Source organism: Halichoeres trimaculatus, unplaced genomic scaffold, assembly GCF_033239565.1.
Source record: "Halichoeres trimaculatus isolate MK-OKI-2021-1 unplaced genomic scaffold, fHalTri1.1 fHalTri1_scaffold_10, whole genome shotgun sequence".
Taxonomy (NCBI): domain Eukaryota; kingdom Metazoa; phylum Chordata; class Actinopteri; order Labriformes; family Labridae; genus Halichoeres; species Halichoeres trimaculatus.
This window is the reverse complement of record NW_027437187.1, coordinates 34630419-34650485: the sequence shown is the minus strand read 5'-3', so window position 1 is coordinate 34650485 and position 20067 is coordinate 34630419. Positions and strand designations below refer to the sequence as shown.

At 40.9% G+C, this 20067-nt stretch overlaps 1 protein-coding gene across 1 annotated transcript in view; it reads right to left on the bottom strand.

Annotated features, from left to right (window-relative positions):
* The window catches only part of asz1 (ankyrin repeat, SAM and basic leucine zipper domain containing 1), a 31258-nt gene that overhangs the window by 2740 nt on the left and 8451 nt on the right, over positions 1-20067 (bottom strand). Inside the window, exons 5-12 of the mRNA XM_074678055.1 lie at positions 11995-12106; positions 11779-11913; positions 11569-11687; positions 6969-7041; positions 6417-6473; positions 3902-4014; positions 2466-2571; positions 554-667 (exon numbers count right to left, since the gene is read on the bottom strand). Of these exons, the coding sequence (XP_074534156.1) occupies positions 554-667; positions 2466-2571; positions 3902-4014; positions 6417-6473; positions 6969-7041; positions 11569-11687; positions 11779-11913; positions 11995-12106 (829 nt within the window). The remainder of the gene's footprint in view (positions 1-553; positions 668-2465; positions 2572-3901; positions 4015-6416; positions 6474-6968; positions 7042-11568; positions 11688-11778; positions 11914-11994; positions 12107-20067) is intronic.

The window sequence follows — 20067 nt, the reverse complement described above, 5'->3', positions numbered from 1 at the left end:
CACGGAGATATTTTCCTACATAAACACCTCCATGTGCCGCTCACACACCTCCTCTTCCCTCCTTAAACTCCCTCAACCTGCCCCGTCCTTCCCATCAGCCCCCTCAACCCTCCGCCTCATCGTCTGCGTGCTGACAGGTCGGTGTCACAGCGGCGCTGACTTATGGGCTGTGAGGATTCTGCGCTGTCAGGAACGACTCTCTCCTCTAAGAATACAAACACACACACACACACTCACACACACACTCACACACACACACACAGTCAGGTGCACACATGCAAGCACTCCCGCACATACCTGTTGGAGCTCGCCAGGCTCCTACACACACACACTGACACACTCTCTGCTGTTTAATCCTCAGGAGTAAGAGGACGGCTCTCAAAATAACAGTTTGAGACAGGAATGTGATTCTAGAGAGCTGTTTTTTCATGTTTTGATGTTTAATCTCTGACTAATTTTAGATTTAAACTCCAATATTTAATGTCTTTCTGCAGGAACTGTCTGATAATAATGAGTTAATTCGTGTTTTTTGTGTGTATACGTGTGTGCTGACCTGGCAGAGCAGATTGCGGAGGCAGATGACTTCCTTCTGCAGGTCTTTGGTCTGGACGACCAACTGGCTGCAGACAGCTTGAGCCTCCTTCTTTTGATCCAGAGGGAAAACCAGCTACACAAAAGACAGACCAAGTCCTGGTTTTAGAAATCTGGATAAACATTTCTGCTTCACAACAAGGGATCCAGCAGGTCAGAGTCCTTCGGATCAGGTACACAAGACGTCTGTCAATTTTCACAAAGCAGAATGAATGAGTTAGAAGTTTGTGCCTTCTACATGATAAAATGCACCATAAAGGCACCAGATCAAATTTAGCTTACAGTGGGGAAAAGTATTAAACACGTCAACTGTTTTCTCTTCGCATTTATTTCCAAAGATGAAATTCAAACAAAATTTCTACCAGACATTGGTATTAACTCAAATAATCCACCCATGGAAAGAAATCATAACGTTCAGGTCCATAAATAATGATTATGGTGAATTAAGTACGATAACACAGGAAAAAAGTGTTAAACGCGCTGACTGAGACTTTGCTATGTGCTTTGGATCGTTGTCCTGCTGGAAGGTCCAGCCACGTCTCATCTTCATCATCCTGGTGGATGGCAGCAGATTCAGATCAAGAATTTCCCCATACATGGCTCCATTCATTGCTCTGTCAGTTATATGAAGTTTGCCAACACCATGAGATGAGAAACAACCCCATGCCATGATGCTTCCACCTCCAAACTTCACTGTTGGTGCAGTGTTTTTTGGCTGATGTGCAGAGACATTTCTCCTCCAAACATGGTCTGTAGTATGACAGCCCAAAAGTTCAGTTTTGGTCTCATCTGACCAGACAACATTCTCCCAGTATTCTACAGGCTTGTCAAGATGCTGTTTAGCAAACTTTAAACCAGTTTCAACATGCCTTTTCTTGAGGAATGGAGTCTTGTGGGCTGAGCGTCCATAGAGGCCATGGCAGTGGAGTGCATTGCCTATTGTTTTCTCTGTAACAATTATACCTGCTGCCTCCAAGTCTTTCTGGAGCACTTTCAGGGTGGTCCTTGGCTGGTTGAGTACTCTTCTGACTATCTTTCTGACTCCCTGGTCAGAAATCTTCAAGGAGCTCCTGTGCGTGGCCTGTTGATGGTAAGGTGGTGCTTCTTCCACTTGTGAATAATGGCCCCAACGGTGCTGACTGGAATATTCAGGTGCTTTGATATAAGTCTGTAACCAGTTCCTTTCTGATGCTGAGCAACAATCAGGTTGTGAATGTCTTCAGAGAGCTCTTTGCCTTTACCCATCATGAGGTGTGTGGTATTTAACTGCTTGGTGAAAAAAACGACCTTTTTTATAGGACCATCAATTTGCTCTAGCCCAGCTGATGTTGGTTTGCACTAATTGGAAGTTCAAGTAATAATTACTGACAGATTTCAGGTGGTATGGTACATTTCCTTGCCAAAGTATACAGCCTTTCCATGGTGTGTTCAATACTTTTTTCCTGTGTTATCGTACTTAATTCACCATAATCATTATTTATGGACCTGAACGTTGTGATTTCTTTTCATGTGTGGATTATTTGAGTTAATACCAATGTCTGGTAGAAATTTTGTTTGAATTGCATCTTTGGAAATAAATGTAATGAGAAAAAAGTTGATGTGTTTCATACTTTTTTCCCCCACTGTAATTATCAAAAGTAAAAGTACAGAGAAACAAAACAGCTAGAAATAGTTGTTTCTCTGAAAACTTCTTAGGCAGAAGTTACAAATATCACAACATGATATTATAATATAACAAAGAAGCTAAATGTTTTTCTTACAGCCTCATTTCTGCATGCCTGTGTTTCAAATCTGGATTGAGGACAGAGAAAAGGTTTCTTCAAAATGTCAGACTGTAGAAAATGGGATTAGAAACTTCTAAAGACAACATGTACCTGAGAGGAACGGCTGGGGAACCGTTTGACCACATCCTGAAACGTCTCCGTCAGGTAGCAGCACTGCTGCGTCACACTGATCAGGAAGTTGTGCAGCTCCTCGCTCCTGTAACACAGCAGCAGATGAGTGAGTCCTGCAGAGACGTGCATGTTCGAAAACAAGGAGAAGCTGCTGAGGACGCCCCGCAGGGACGGGGCAGACAGATTGATCGTTTGGGGCAAACTCTGTTCACATCATTCACACGTTTTGAGCAGGTGGCAAAGCCTCTTCCCTCCTCCTCCTCCCTGTGCGAACCCATGCTGTCATCCCTCCCCAAAAACATCCACATTGGAAGATTGGTTATTTATATTCATCAACCTCTCAGTCGCTGTCTTCCCAGCCGCCGGTGCTGTGGGATATTGATAGCTCTTATCTTAATGGTACATTTCCCTCGGTTAGGGGACGAGGCAGCCAGCCGTCCCAGCCCTCCTCACACTCTGTCAGAGGGCCGAGTAAACACTGTCAGTCAGCCCGAGCTGCACCTTCACCTCCCTTCTCCCCACTGTTAGTTTATCTAGGGAGCAGAGAGTGATGATGGGCCCCTAGTGGGAACACGGCTGCAGATGACTGTGGATGCAGAGGGCCTGTTGTTGCGTTGGATCGCTGATAACGGGATCATGTGTGCCTCTTTATTTATCCAGTGAGGCTTTTTTTTCTGCAGCACTTTTCGTGCCTTGCTCATCAGCAGCTGTTCGAAAGTTTGATCAAATACTTCAACTACATGCACAGAGTAAACATTTAGCAGACAATTTCTTTTTTAAACCTGTGGCTCTGTGTGGCCCCTGCCGCTGGCCGCCTCCTGCTTGTTTCAGCCGTACATCACCTCTCACTTTACAAATCATTACGGCTCAGCTTAAACTATTAGGACCAGGCTGCAGCCGTAAGGAAAGGGGGATAAGGAGCCAGGACAGTGAGATGCTCACGGGCTGATGGACGACTTCCAGTGGAGGAGGACACTCGGACCATTACGGGTTGATGGAGGGAGGCTGGACGTGGGGGCGCTGTGTACGGCTGACAGGTGTTTCATTTTTTTTTGCAGATACAGTCAGTCCAGCTTTATGCCTCATGCAGTTTTTCAGCAGGCAGCTCGTGAGACGTGTTTACAAAACCTTAAAGATCGGGCTTTCTGATTGGACTGCAGTGACACCTGTGGCCAGAATTGGTACTGCTTCTCCAGGATGAGGAGCGCAGATACTCTTTCTCTGTTTAAGACTCTATCTCTGTCCTGTTTCTGTCTGAAAGTCCAGCTCCAGTATCCACTATCGCTTGTTTTGATAATCTGATAATCTCATTTTACGTCATAGATTATGAACAGGAAAATATATAAAAGTGACTGTTTGGAGATCTCTGATAAAATCCTCAGTGTCCTCTAACAGTGGTGCCGGTGTTTTCTTACCCACTGTCTGCAGCTCCCAGCTGACTGATAGTGTCCAAGTCCACTTTGTCCAAGTGCATCTGCTGCACGGCGCTCAGCACCTTCTGCTGGTCTTCAGGGTCTTTGATACCGATCTGATGGCGCACACATACACTTTCAGTTTTCAATAAATACTACAAAGACATGTCCTGCTGTATCACGATTAAAAGCTGCTGTTATACATCAGTTCCTGAAGCAAAGGTATAACTTTTCTTCTCCTTTCTTCCTTGATTCCTCCATAGACTGTATATAGAATAAACAGTGTGGCTCCACCTTTCACCATTGTACAGTTTTAAAGCCATAATACCCAGAATCTGTGCAGTAGGGAATCTATGTGGAGCCAGGTGACACAGAAACATTTTGCCGCAAAAACAACAGCCATCAATCATCATTAAACCACCACCTAAAACGTTTCACGTTTCTCAAAAAAAAGAGGACTTGAACACAAAACACTCCAATAATTAGACATGCACTGATCGATTGGTGCCGATTTCCTTAATTTTGGGGGATCTGTGATATGTGATCAGGGTTCGGTGATCGGCCCGTCCTTACATATGAAATTGATATTATATACCGTAGGGAAGGTCTTTGTTGCTTTTTGCTCTGAGACCTAAAACTCAGGACACTATATTGATTGATTAAGCTAAAACATAAAGATTTGATTGTTTCACAGGTATTTTTCAATGATTTTCAATAAAATAAGATTGGAACATTGAAGGTATAGGCTGTCAGTTATAAAAAAAAAAAAATCAGGTCAGTTTGTTTAAAGACTGGTGATCGACCAGAAGGGCTGGACAACAATTAAAACTTTTAATCGTAATTAATCGCATGATTTCCCTGATTAATCATAATTAATCGCATTGTGAAAGTGCCATAACATCTGTCATGCAAACACTAAATCAGTACTTGTTATACAGTAATAGTTAAATCACATATTGAGTGCGAATCAAATTTACAAAATGTAAATACAAAATTAAAGCTTATTGCCACTGTTAGGGCATTAAAGTGATTCTCTGGGATGGAACAAGTTGGGTCCTATCACAAGGTTTAGGGCAGAAATTACCCCTACAGCAGTGTTTTTGTGCAGCAGAAGCCCAGAGCGCTCGCACCAAACACCCCCTCCCTGCTCCTCTGCTGGTTTCCTCTGCACTCAGACGGGGCCATATTTTACTTGACCAAAAACACAAATAAACGGACTCCCACCAAAAAATCTGATGTCGGTCTGCATTCACGCTTTATTTAGAGAATTTTCAGCGCGTTACTTTCACAAAAAAACACCGCTAAATAAGGCTCTAGTTCTCATCATGTCTCTTCGTCCTGGCAGACTACCTGCATTTGTTTATATCTGGCACGCCGTGCGCGCGGACTGATACACTAAGCGGCGAGCGCCTTTAAGTTCCGTGGCGTTGCCCCTCTTCTCCATATTTGTTTTGGTTACTCATCGTGTTTTTCCGCCAATTTCACTTCTGGTTCCACCGCGGTCAGCAACCGACATTTACAAAATAAAAGCAACGTGCACTAATGTGCGATAAAATATTCAACGGCGTTAATAGATTGACGGGTTAACGCAAAAATAACTTGCCCAGCACTAATATATATATATATATATATATATATATATATATATATATATATATATATATATATATATATATATATATATATATATATATATATATATATATAAAATCTTTAAGTTTGACCACAGCTTTGCGTTTTGAATGACTGGACTGGGGACATAGAGTTTTTGGCCCATACCGTTGTCAGTCACCAGGCAGTAGGGATGAGTACCTTATTGGGTACTTTGTAGATCCTGGCCAATGTCTGTCTTGGTACCAAGTACCAATAAAAATCAAAAGGTAGGGAGTGGAAGAGTAGGAGATTCTCCAAGCTGGACATGAACACAGCATTGCAAGAGAAATGAAATGATAAATTGAAAAACTTTAAGATTTTATTATTAAACAAATTAATATTTATTACCACATTAAGACTAAAAAGTACCACAAATTGGTACAGTTGAGTTTTGATACTAATTACCAGGTATTTGACATCAATACTGTATCATTTCGAATGTGAAAGGTACCCATCCCTACTGGGATGAGCTGAGCGTGATGGCATCCATTTTTCTTACAGTCTTTAGATTTCTCCGGTAAAAGCTGAACTCAGTCCAGCTTGGTGACCTGTTTGCAAGACCTGGTCCCTTCTGGGCATTAGTTCCCAACACTTTCAGCACTGGTTTACTTTTCTGTTTGTCCTAAATAAGCGTCAGTTTGACTGAGTCTAGAAATGCACACTATGAACCCAAATTAAAAAGGTTTAATAGTTATTTAATCTCTATTCTTTCATCAACATCTCAAAGTCTTCATTAGCTGAACTGCCAACAGCTGGTATCAGTTTGATCAGTAACACCCTGTTCCTACTGAAAACCTGGACCCTGGTCTCTTTCTGGGTCACCCCTGCAGCTGACAGACAAACAGATGTTAGAGTAATCCTCTACCTTCTCCAGGTCCTCCTTCTCCATGGTCAACAGGTGGCTCCAGGTGATGTCATTCTCCTGCTCATGTGTGTGTGAGAGAAGAACAGAGTGTGAAATCAGCTCACACTCATCCTCCAGTTTACCAAATCAAAACTTCTGCATCTGCTCCTGACCCCGTCACCTGCTGCAGATGTACCTGCATAAAGCTTTGCCACGCAGGGGAGAAAATCCATTTGCACTCATCAAACCCAGGTTTCATTAATCAGATAAAAACTAGAGCTGACCCTGACAATTCATTCGGGCCAAGCCAATCCAGCACAATAAGTCCATTATTGAGCACAGAGGGAAAAATGTAAACTGGTCATCTCATGGCATGTTTCAAAGCTTAGAAACGTCAGTGTGTCAGAGACGCAGCTGTGCTCATTTCACCCACAGACCTGATGCTGCCCCGTTCTCTGTAACAACGTGTTATCTCTGCGAATATCACAGCATTACTGAGAGAGGAGAGCAGAAATCTGTCACATTTGTAAACATTACATCTGGATTATAACGCAGCATGTGAATGATACTTACAGCCATGATGTCAGAAAGGTAGCTGAGACCGAGACCGTGCAGGAAGAGCTGGAGTTCATCCAGTTTGGAAACACTGAGGAGGACAGAGGTTCACTTTTAACTCACTGAACTTCACAGTGTTTCACATCGATGGTTAGAATCACATGGAAACTGTTTGAACAGAGATGTTCAAACATCCTTGTGCCATCATTACAGGACGACGCAGATGATCAGTGGTCAGTTTTCTGCAGGGCTACGTGCTGCATAAACTCTGCTTCTGACCAAGGAACATGTTCTCCATTAGGGGGCGACATGGGGAAAATATGTCATGATGTTTTTTTATGGCAGGATCAGGATCTGGATTTTATTTTTGAGACTATTTTGATCTTTGACAAATTTTTACCCAAATATTTCATTTTTCTTTCTCATGCACCACTTTTTATCTTTTCTGCTCAGTTTCATAGCTTTAATCTGTCATCTAATGTGTTTTTGAAAGTGGCCAGAAGGTATCAGATGATTTGCAAAAGCTGCAACATGAATGCAAAAGCCCCAACACAAATGCAAAGGTAACAACACAAATGCAAGAGCAAAAAACACAAATTTAAAAGTAATACCACAAATGCAAAAGCTACAAGAGGATTGCAAAAGCCAAAAAAATAATGCAAGAGCAAAAAACATAAATGAAAAAGTTACAACATAAATGCAAGAGCAAAAAAAACATACATATAAAAGCAATACCACAAATGCAAAAGCTACAAGAGGATTGCAAAAGCCAAAACACAAATGCAAGAGCAAAAAAAAAAAAAGAAAAAGTTACAACACAAATGCAAAAGTTGCAACATGATGTAAAAGTGTCAACACAAATGCAAAAGCTACAACATGGATGGTAAAGCCACAACAGCAATTCAAAAGTCACTACACACATGCAAAAACAAAAAACACAAATGCAAAAGCTACAACAAGAATGCAATAGCCATAACACAAATGCATTAGCTACAAGAGGATTGCAAAAGTGACAACACAAGTGCAGGAGCAAAAAAACACAAATGCAAAAGCCACAACAATAATGAAAAAGCCAAAACACAAATGCAAGACCAAAAAACATGAATGAAAAAGTTACAACATAAATGCAAAAGTGACAACACAAATGCAAAGGCTACTACACAAATGCAGAGCAAAAAACACAAATGAAAAAGCTACAACATATATGCAAAAGTGACAACATGAATGCAAAAGTTAAAACATAAATGCAGGAGCAAAAAGCACAAATGCAAAAGTTGCAACATGAATGCAAAAGTGTTAATAAGAATGCAAAAGCTACAAGATGAATGATAAAGCCACAACAAGAATACAAAAACCACAACACAAATGCAAAAGCTACAACATAAATGCAAAAGACACGCTAGTTATGCAAAAGCTATAACACAAATGCAGGAGCAAAAAACACTAATGAAAAAACTTGAATGCAAAAGTGACAACTCGAATGCAAAAGTTACATTTTTTGTAAAAGAGAAAAAACACAAATGCAAAAGTTGCAACATGAATGCAAGAGCAAAAACACAAATGCAAAAGCTACAACATGAATGATAAAGCCATAACAGTAATGCAAAAGTGACAAGATGAATGCAAAAGTGACAACAGGAATGCAAGAGCAAAAAACAAGAATGCAAAAGCTTCTGCATGAATGTGAAAGCAGGAATGATGTGAAAGAAAGTTAATGGTTATCTTTTTTCACTTTTCCTGTGATAATTATACCTTTGTCAAGCAGCCACCTGGTGACATCCTTTATAGTACTTAATTTTTTTAAATTTACCAGTGGTAAGTCATCTTATATTTAGCTTTATGAATCACTAATGTCATAACGTTAGCATTAGAGCTACATTTATCATAGCTGAAGTTGATCAAGAAAACAATTATTTACTTACTTTTACACATTTTCTGTGTCTGTCAGGATAACTGTCCTCTGAATTTCAGTTGCTGCTTTTGCATTTGTTTTGTTGCTTTTGCAAATCGGCTGATACCTACCGGCCACCGTAGTTTTTCGAACACTCACATTTTCACACCCTGATAAATCCATTCGTTTAAAGACATCAGCTGGAAGAGTTGCTGAGTTTCTGCAAAATGTACAGAGCTTTGGCTTCAAACAGGAAGACAAAACTCAGTCCAAATGGAGTTTAGTGAAACGTGTTGAAATGATTCTGCAATCAATCTGCAATCTGAGTTCATCCACATCAGAGTAACTGCAGCGTTCAAGCAGTCCGACCACTGAGGTGACGAGCACGAAGACTGAGCCTCTCTCCTGATGGTATTTAAAATATGTGTTGGTTGGGTTTACGTGTCTTTGTATCCAACACAAGAGAGCAACAGCCAGAGTGTTTACTGGCTGTAATTCTTGACATGCTTGAGTCAAATGTTTTTGGCTGATGATAATTTCCCGGCTGTGCCTGAGCGGACTAAACACCCAGAGAAAGGGTTTATTATTGTTTATGTCTGGTTGAGCAATGCTTAAACAACACCTGCTGCTCAGGCTCTGGTGCACAGATGATCCAACAGGGGGCAACAAGCGCACAGGCTGCTCTGACTGCTGGGATGGTGCTATTACAGCAGAGAGGATTATGGGTGAACTACACAATTAACACAAATTTAGCTTCATTCTTACTTTACTTTAACTTTAACTGTGGGGAAAAAACACAATTTTGAGCTTTTATAATCACTCAAAGATGCTTGACATATTGTGACAGTTAAATAAGACAAAGGGGTCACTGGTTGTAGACTTTTATTTTGAAAAGGTAGGTTATGGGTTCATTTCTAAACAGGAAAGGGAGTCGGAGAGGGTTCAGAGAGCTGGGGTTGTGGTGGCTAAACCTCTGTCCCCAAAGGTGTGGTGTCTGGTCCTGGTGATGGGGGGTTATAAAGTCTGCATCTGATGATCGAAGGTGGCAAGATAGGAAGAGGCTCAGTCAGGTATGAGGGGGCGAAGTTTTCGATGTGGTTATGTGAATTTTCAGGTGGACTGAATTTACCATATTGTGACCAGACTAAATGGAGTTCGATAAAGTTTAAGCAGGAAATAGAAGTCATACCCCCAGCTACCTTCCTCCTCAGAAAGTATTTAAATAAAAAAAGGCAACAACAAATGTCTGGCAAATTTACTAAATTTATTTATTTATTTATTTTTTGCATTTTTTTGCATTTTTTACAAACTGTTTGAAATTTCTGCAACTCTTAAAATGTTTAAAATTTAATGAAAATTTTCTTTATTTAAAAAAAATTGTGATTTTGAAAACTTTGAAATTTTCAGGAAAAAAAATTATTTTTGCAAATTCATGAAATTTCAGTTTTCTGAAAGTTTTGCATTTTTTGCAATCTCAAAATTTTAAGAAATTTTTGCAAATTCATTAAAAACAAAAAAACCCTTAGACATCACGTATACAATTGCATAAATTATTTTAAAAAAAGATATTTTTTCACTATATTTAAGCTATGTACAGGATTTTTATATACTATACTCTTAATTTTGAGGATAAAGTAAATTTTGTGGGCTCAGAATGACTTTTATTCATGCGAGCTGAGGTTAAATGCCTCCTGTGAAAGTAAAGGTTGCCGACCCCTGGGTTAGACCATAGTCTTATGTTTTTGATATGATTCAAGTGTTTTTTCTGTCTTTTCATATCTTGAAATCAGACATTTTTCGTGACTTGTCAGGTTTAATGTTTGACACACTATTTAAGACATGTAGATGACAGGGATGAGGTCAGTACTGTAGGCTTTTATTTCGAAAGGGTTGGTTTTCAGGATGATTTTTAACGAGTGAAGTGAGTTAGAGAGGTGGAGGTTTGAGAGGAGAGAGTTCAGAGAGGTGGGGCTGTGATGGTGGGGTCTGATGACTGGATTTGGTGAGAAGGGGAGAGGTGTTTGAGAAGGTCTGAGAGGGTCTGTCAGGTCTGAGGGGACGAGGTTAATCAGGAATTTGTTTGTGATGAGGTGAATCTTATTACTTTAACTATTGGAAGTTTTCAGATTTATAAACCAACTTTCCCAGAACAGGCTGTGAATAACTAGGGTGGAAACATGCAATGCAAAAACTGAAATCTGACAAGTGCTTATGTCTTATTTTTAGAAAAAAAATGTATTATTAGACTTGTTATGAACCCATTTACCTGACAGGCCCAGAAAAATGTCTTATTTCAAGATATCAAAACGTATAAAATGAGGCCTGAATTATTTGTTTCTTGTATCAAGACATTATTATTTCAATGAACTAAACGTAAATTTTTGCTCCCTCAGTGCCAGTAATTTTTAAAAATTCAGGCATCATTTTTTGTCTTATAATATCTTAAAATAAGACATTTTCTGAACTTGTCTCATATTGAGTCTAATATCTTTTTTTTCCTAAAATAATACCAAAAAACTTGCTTAGATTTTAGTTTAATATTTTAAATCATGATTTTTTTGTTCAAATTTGTTTTTTTTTAAATTTGTTTCTAAAAACAAACTTGAAGTCGCAAACTCATGTTTCTGCTTCTTCAGTCGTAAAGTAAAAACAGTAAAGTAGAAAATAAACAGAAGCAGTGCTGGTGTGGAATAGCAAATCTATATCGTAAGTCTCAGGTTGTCTCACCTTTCCATGGAGGGTGGTGGCTCAGAGTTGGTCTTAAAAAATTTGGACAGAGTCTCCTCCACGGAGCTGAAGGCCTGAGCGTTGGAGATGTGAGATGAAGACGCCAGAATCCTGCTAATCTGAGGGTCCACAACAAAGTCAGTGACTCTCACATTTTCTGATGTTGAAGTGTAAAGTGTCTTCAAACCACCACAGATTATCTCCAGGTACCTGTGTGCGTTTGAAGATCCCTGCCAAGTCTGCTGGGCTTTTCCCAGCTTTGGTCCTTATGGTTTTATCAGCCTCCAGTTGGAGGAGTTTCAGCACGGCCTCCTCTCTGCCGTTCTGCACCGCGATGGCCAAAGCCTGACAGGAAAATGAGCGACCAGTTTAAAGTTTATCCAAATTATTTCAACTAAACAACCTGATCTCCACATTATGACGCACCGTGTATCCATTGTTATCCTGGAAGTTGATTTCTGCACCGTGGGAGACCAGCAGGTTGATGACTTTGCTGTGGCCCTCTCTGGCTGCCAGCATCAGACACGTCATCTGAGACCTGAAAAGGCACACACAACAAAAGACAGGAAATATGAAAGGAATCAAAGAAAACAGAAAACGCAGCAGACAAGAAAAACATGGGACAGGGAGAAAGTGACTTGACAGGGTTAATGATCTTGAGGAACCAGCAGGGGGCGGCAGACACCAGCATTTCACAAAAACTCATTTACTGCATCAACTTTAACCGGCCACAGTTCAGAGTCAGAAATAAAGACTAAAACCAGAAACTGAAAATATTTGTCTGCAAATCTACTGAAGAAGTCCTGACTTTAATATTTCTTTCAAGTCACAAGAGCTGCTTTCTAAGTCAGAGGGTGTGGAGTGAAGAAATGTCAGACTCTTTCCACAAACGTTCAGTTGGATTGAAGTCAGGTGATTGACTAGGCCATTCTAACAGATTGAGTTTCTTTTTTTGAAACCATTTGAGAGTCAACTTTGCCGTGTGCTTTGGATCGTTGTCCTGCTGGAAGGTCCAGCCACGTCTCATCTTCATCATCCTGGTGGATGGCAGCAGATTCAGATCAAGAATTTCCCCATACATGGCTCCATTCATTACTCCATCAGTTATATGAAGTTTGCCAACACCATGAGATGAGAAACAACCCCATGCCATGATGCTTCCACCTCCAAACTTCACTGTTGGTGTAGTGTTTTTTGGCTGATGTGCAGAGCCATTTCTCCTCCAAACATGGTCTGTAGTATGACAGCCCAAAAGTTCAGTTTTGGTCTCATCTGACCAGACAACATTCTCCCAGTATTCTACAGGCTTGTCAAGATGCTGTTTAGCAAACTTTAAACCAGCTTCAACATGCCTTTTCTTGAGGAACGGAGTCTTGCGGGCTGAGCGTCCATAGAGGCCATGGTGGTGGAGTGCATTGCCTGTTGTTTTCTCTGTAACAATTGTACCTGCTGCCTCCAAGTCTTTCTGGAGCACTTTCAGGGTGGTCCTTGGCTCGTTGAGTACTCTTCTGACTATCTTTCTGACTCCCTGTCAGAAATCTTCAAGGAGCTCCTGTGCGTGGCCTGTTGATGGTAAGGTGGTGCTTCTTCCACTTGGGAATAATGGCCCCAACGGTGCTGACTGGAATATTCAGGTGCTTTGATATAAGTCTGTAACCAGTTCCATTCTGATGCTGAGCAACAATCAGGTTGTGAATGTCTTCAGAGAGCTCTTTGCCTTTACCCATCATGAGGTGTGTGGTATTTAACTGCTTGGTGAAATAACAACCTTTTTTATAGGACCATCAATTTGCTCTAGCCCAGCTGATGTTGGTTTGCACTAATTAGAAGTTCAAGTAATAATTACTGACAGATTTCAGGTGGTATGGTGCATTTCCTTGCCAAAGTATACAGCCTTTCCATGGTGTGTTCAATACTTTTTTCCTGTGTTATCGTGCTTAATTCACCATAATCATTATTTATGGACCTGAACGTTGTGATTTCTTTTCATGTGTGGATTATTTGAGTTAATACCAATGTCTAGTAGAAATTTTGTTTGAATTGCAGCTTTGGAAATAAATGTAATGAGAAAAAAGTTGACGCGTTCAATACTTATTTTCCCCACAGTATGAGCTCCAGATGCAGTTAGACCATCTTTTCTTCCTGTGCTGATAGTTTACCTCAAACCACCAGGAGAGTTTTAATGTGACACAAAGATTTAGGTTGAAGCTCCTGAATAGGAGTTTTCTTTGTCTTTATTTTGACTTTTGTAGACACTCCCTACATCAAGAGTTCACTCTAAAGGGTCCGATTTGTTGAGCTGAGTGTGGTTGGAAACAAGACCAACCTGTGTCTCCATGGACATCTAAATCAGCCTTAACTTCCAGTCTCTTCTGACAACTTTAGAGCCATGTTTTTGATCTCAAAGATAACACTACACTAAGAGCTAAATGTTCACAGTGTGCTTTAACAGCACAATGAACAACCTGACTTTAACAGCTTTGACCTTCCTCTCTGATGGTCACTCCTCTGTTGCTTTTGTGTGTTTACTTCTATTTGAACAAGTCCTGAATATAAATCACCTCTGCTACAGTATCTTATCACCTCCAACTCAAATACAGTGAGTGGGAAAAACACGTCTGATGAGAGAGGTGGGAAAGAGGAGTCATTCAACGATGAGGTAGTGTGCAATCATTCAAGAAGAAGCAGTTTTTTTATTTTAATAAAGGGATTTTTTGGCTTTTTCAAGACATTTCATTTGCAAGCTGACACTTGTACATTAAGTTAGAAATTCAGCAACGTCAGCTTTATTTTATTCTCTTGGAAGAAGTCCCTCAGAAGTCAGGCGGGCGCTGTGAGCTGGGGCACTGTCCTCTTGACACCCTGGACAACCTGAATCTTGGAGTCATTTTTGATAGCAGTTTAAAATTTGAAAAGCAAACTGACCGTGTGGTCAGAGCCAGTTTATATCAGTTACCTGTTTTAACAAAGATTAAATACTTCTTAAATTGTGCAGATATGGAAAAAAAGTTCATGCTTTTAACAGCTCAAGAATCCATAACTGTTACACACTGGAGGTCGGTGTCTCTAAGTTGTCACACACTTTTTAACAAAGACACTATATTGTGAACACGTCACTCCAGTTTTGTTTGCCTTTCACTGACTTCCTGTTTCTTTTAGAGTTGATTATAAAATATTACTTTAGGTTTTTAAAGCCCTTGATGGCCTTGCCCCTCCCTATCTGACTGATTTAGTGTGTATTTGGGACCCCACCAGGGCCTTATGGTCCTCAAACCAGGTCTTGCCGGAAGTCCCCAGAGCAAGGTCTAACACGGGGCCGTCGCTGGACCCAGACTGGAATAAGCTCAGACTGGCTTTTAACACACAGTAACGGGCTAACATATTCTTGCCATTATAATTGAGTTTTATATTAAATTGAATGTTTTGTTCTGATGTTGTTAATTTTAATGGAAAGCACTTTGGTCACCTTCTTTGTTTTAAAGGGCTCTACAAATTAAAGTTGATTGATTGATTGATTGATGTTTGGTGCTCTCTGAAAATGTTCAAAGTCAAGTTTGTGTCGTCTGAGGCCTGATGATTTTTGTTTTTGAAGCCCTTCTCTCTCAGATGCCGTCTGAGAGTTATTGGGCTGCAGTCGACACCACTAATGGCCTTAATTCAGGTCCAGGATCAACCAATCAAATCCTCAAGTTCAGTGTATGTGAAATTTTTTTGTGTCTACCACTTGACTTTTTGTTCAAGGAGCTTGTAAGAAACTCATTAGGCGCCGCCCTGTTGTTTTTTGTTTTTTTTTCGCCTCTTTTTTGTCATATTTGTATTTGGAGTGGATCATTTCTTTGTTCAGTGTTGGTCATGGACACCAAACTTTTTGTGTCTTCAGTGATATTTTCACTTTTTTTGCTCCTGTGTTTGTCTGGAGATCCTACATGTAACCATGGCTGCATTGTTTATATGTGAAATCAGCTGTTAGCAGCCTGTAGCATGTCAATGCTAACTGGTGCAAAGCCTGGTGTTCCCCACAAGGTGAGGAGAAGGAGGTGAGGACGATGTGCTGGTTCTCAGGTGTGAGCTAAGAAGTGACGACATGGACCTGTCCTTCCATACATCGTTGTTGGGGACGTAAGATCTATCTCCAATAAGATGGACGAGCTAGCTGTGCTAACCCAGCAACAGAGGGAATACCAGAAGGCAGAGTAGCATCATGCTATTCACTGACATGGCTAACAGAGCTAACACCAGACACCAACGCCACATTGGAGGAGCTTCACCTGCTGTGAGCAGACAGGATCCAGGAGACAGAGACTGAACAGACTGCTGAAGAAGCTCAGTCCTGGACCCTGTGGAGGTGGAGGCTGGCTGATTGGACAATGATGGACAAGCTGTCAGCATCTATTTTCTTATGGAGCTTTTTGCACTTTCTATACACTTTCTTACTTTGGTTTTCTTGACTGCTGCTGAGACTCCTCCTGAATTTCCCCTCAGAGATAAATAAAGTTCTATTCTATTCTGTTCTATAATAGACTTACTGGGACTAAGCTCAGCACCAATGGCACATAGTGCATGTGTAAAGACTGTCAACTGAATGATTACAAGAAAGACAGATTTCTGCACAGATTTGGGCTTTTCAAGACCTTAAATTTTTGATCAGCCTACTCCGTTTTCGTCTCTTGCCAATGAGAACTCTTGTGAATTCTCTTCTGGTCTTTGAATGTAAATTTAATTTGTTTTGTAAAACGCAGAAATCTAATCACATGATCTCTACAGATCCTCTACAGAAAGTCCTTATCCTGTGTGATCAGGATGGAATAAGGAAGGTCAGAGATGAATCACTCTTCAGGTGATGTTTGCTCAGGAGTGTGAATGCGTATGCTGCGTCAGCGAGATTTAGAGACAATCAAAGCGGTCTACACTGTATAACAAATTCCCAGGAATAATAAAGTTAATGTTCATGTGAACTCAAACAAACCTCTGAAGTGTATTACCATCTATTTGCTCACATTCCTTCATCCACCAATAAATCAATTCCTCTCCTGCCTGAGAGAGCTGGATGGGTGGGATCATCCACATCCTGCGTGACTGTTTTTTCCCAAGGACACTTCTGCAGTGAGACAAGGCCGCTCACACAGTGTTTCCGTCAGATGTCCGAGTGTGTTTGTGTGTCTCTGTGTCCTCCAGATCGTGAGATTTGGCACGTTCCTCAGCTGACAGCTGATCGATATGCAGACAATTCAGAGCAAACACCGTTCCAGGTGTCGTGATGGCGAGAAAAAATGACTTGCAGAAAAACACGTGGAAGGAAAATAAACACAGAGCAGCTAAAAATGAACACAGAGCAGCTAAAAATGAACCAAAACTAAATTTCCCAATGACGGCAAAATAACATCTTAAAAAACGGCTTGTTACTGTCTTTCTTTTGTCTCACACAGAAACAACTTGTCTTTAACTTGTACTTTCAAGTCAGGTAAATCTTCACGTCTAATCTCAAGGAGGTGAAGTTTGACGGTAATGAAGACAAAGACAAGTTCTGAGAAAACATTTTTGTGAAACTGAGTCAGATCTGGAGTCAGCAAGCGCACGTGTTTCTGTATCAAAACAAGTTCTGGCTCAGAGTTTCCATTGCTGTGTCGGAGAGAGTGAAAAACAACCAACACTTTCATTTGACTGGAGGAAAAAATAGAAAATACGTAACCGGTGTGAAAGCTTTAACCAGCGGCTGTTCAATGGAGCGCTCAGATATTAAATTTTAAACAGGTCTGAGTCAGATTTAAGCTTCTACCACCTTTAAGGGTGGGTGCTTCAACTTTCTATTTGACAAATATTCCTTTGGTTTGCCTTTTATTTATGGTTTTTACAGGAAATGTGAACAACAAAGACACTATGAGGACTGAACAGTTTAAATATCTACAGTGCTGCATATAAACTTGTGCATTTTAGAGGAAGCTCAGAAGAGTGTGGGAGAGTTTCTGATTTATTGACACATGTTAATGTCCTGGTCTGTCACAGTCTGGTAAGTGTCCACGGATAATGCAGTCATGAGCATCGAGTGACAGCTGTGTGTTTGAATTGCTCTCTGGGTACACGCTGGATTACTCCTCTAAAAACGTCTGTCCACCTAATATCTGTCCACTTGCTGATCTCTTCTGTCCACTCACTGCTATTTTACAAACCTGGGAGCCGTTTACCATCCGTGAAATTGGTCCCATATTATGCAAAAATCCCTTTATTAAGTCTTTTAGTGAAATTTGTGGGTCTCTGGCTTTCCTCCCAGCCCACAAAATGTGATATTTGATGACAAAACCTGTACTTGGTAGTGCTTGTAAATGTAAAATCCTGACATAAAATGAGCTGTTTGGATTTTGGGGGTTTGCCGACGTCAGCGATTCCCTTTTTTGACCAATCAGGAGCAAGTCTGACCTGAATGGTCCACCGGGGCAGATACCTCCAAACTCCCTCCCTGTCCACTCCTCTCCTTGCTGCGGGGAGAAGAATGCCAAAGTTGAAGAGCCATCACTGCTCTGTTTTTGGCTGTAAACAGCCACATAGTTCCATGCTCAAGCTTCCCATCTCAGAAGAAGACAGACTAAGTGTCTAGAGTTCATTTATCAAGGAAATGTTCCAGCTACACTCAGTAAAACTGTGCATGTGTGTGCTAGTCACTTCACGGCCGACTGCTTTTCCAACTTTGGACAGTCCAACAGAGGGCTAGTGAATAGACTGGTCCTGAATCCAGGCGCATTACCAACCATCCACCAACAAACCTGGGACCCTGGAAATGTGAGTATTTTAAATGCTGTGTGCTGCGGAGCAGATGTAAAAGCTTTTCCTAAGTGTCCCCCCTGTCTCTGTGTTAGCTTCAGGATGCTAACTGTAGCTGCAGTTAGCCTGTTGTTTTAGCCTGTCATGTTACGGTAAACGAGCTTCGCTGTTTTCTAAACATTGTGCACTCGGCGCCCAGTGACTCTGAAGAGCGGGGCGGTATCAGTGGTGGCATATTTACATATGAAGGCCACGCCCACTAAATCAGAGCGTTCTGAACAGAGGGGCTATGAGAGCCTGGAAACAATGCTGCTGTGCTTGATTTATTGGCTTTTTGGACCAAAACATGATACTACCATTTCATGAAGACATCCATGATCCATATTAAACTGCAGAAAAGGAGCAGAATATGGGACTTTTAAATGATTTAGGAATCCTACCTTGGATTGATAGAGCTGTAGACTGAGCAACTGCCTCAAAAGGGGTTGCTTTGGCTGTGGTCTATTAGACATTTTCCACCTGCTAGGTAGGATGTGTGCACTTATAACAGAACAGAGTCAGAATCATGTTTTGAGAAGACTTCCCTTATTCCATGTTGGAAAACTGGGATATAATAGAGTCATTCCTATATAAAGGAAAAATACTGTGGTATAAATTTTAGGTCATATTGCCCACCCCTGTGTGTACAGCCTGCAGAGACATACATTTGATCAACATGAAAGAGCAGAGTATGGCAGAAAAGGGACACGTGAAGGGAATGGACCCCACATGGTGTTTTCCTTTGGAGGACTTTGAGAGATGACAGACAGCTCTTGTTTACGCAGCGATGGAGGGACGAGCAGCTGGTGTTAATCATTGGTTTGATATTCAGACGTAAGAGGTGATGATGAGGAGGAGGTGGTTTATGCTCTGCACCCACATGAACCTCAAAATCTTCCTCCTTCTCTCCATGTTAATGAGAGGAAGTGGTGAAGAGGAGGGGTCTGCAGTCACTAACATCCTCCTGCACCTTGTTACCTTGAGTCAAATATTTTGTCTGGGAAGGAACCAATCAATTTCCCAACCCGAGAGCGCGTCCGTGTGTGTCATCAGGGGGGTTTGTGTCGTGAGTGTAACGGCGTATTGGCAGTGACAGAGTGGCAGGGGATTAAGGATAGCTAAACAACAAAGCCACCAGGGGCCAAGTCCCCCACTTTCACACGGCAAAAATCCACAGATGTTAACAGCAAAAGTGCTACAAGAATGTCCTCACTTCATTTTTTCCACGAGATGGAATTTTTCCAGTTCCTCACCAGGACAGGAAACCACATCTTATTTCCACAGACAAATGAATCCCAAACTTCCACGGCCGTAGACACCGAATCATGGGGTGAAGCAATATTCAAGATGCAGAAGAAGTTATATCATATATTTAGACGTTCTGGCACGCACCTTTGACATCACAGCATCAATATACTTTCTTTTGTTACAGACTTATTATTCACCCAGAGTTATTCCCAGTTCTTTTTAGAAAACTTTCTAACTCTGAGGTTGATGCTTTGGATTGTATGTCTAGAACAAGGGTCTGCAACCTGCAGCTCTTTGACTCCTTTGCAGTGGCTCCTTGTAGTTTTAAAAATATTACTGTTTTATTTTTCTCACAGAGGGGTTTAATGGTTAAAGATATTGACACTCAATAAAATCATTTTTTTCAAATCATCATTTAAACTTCATGTCCTTAACTTTTTCTTATTTTTTTTTTAT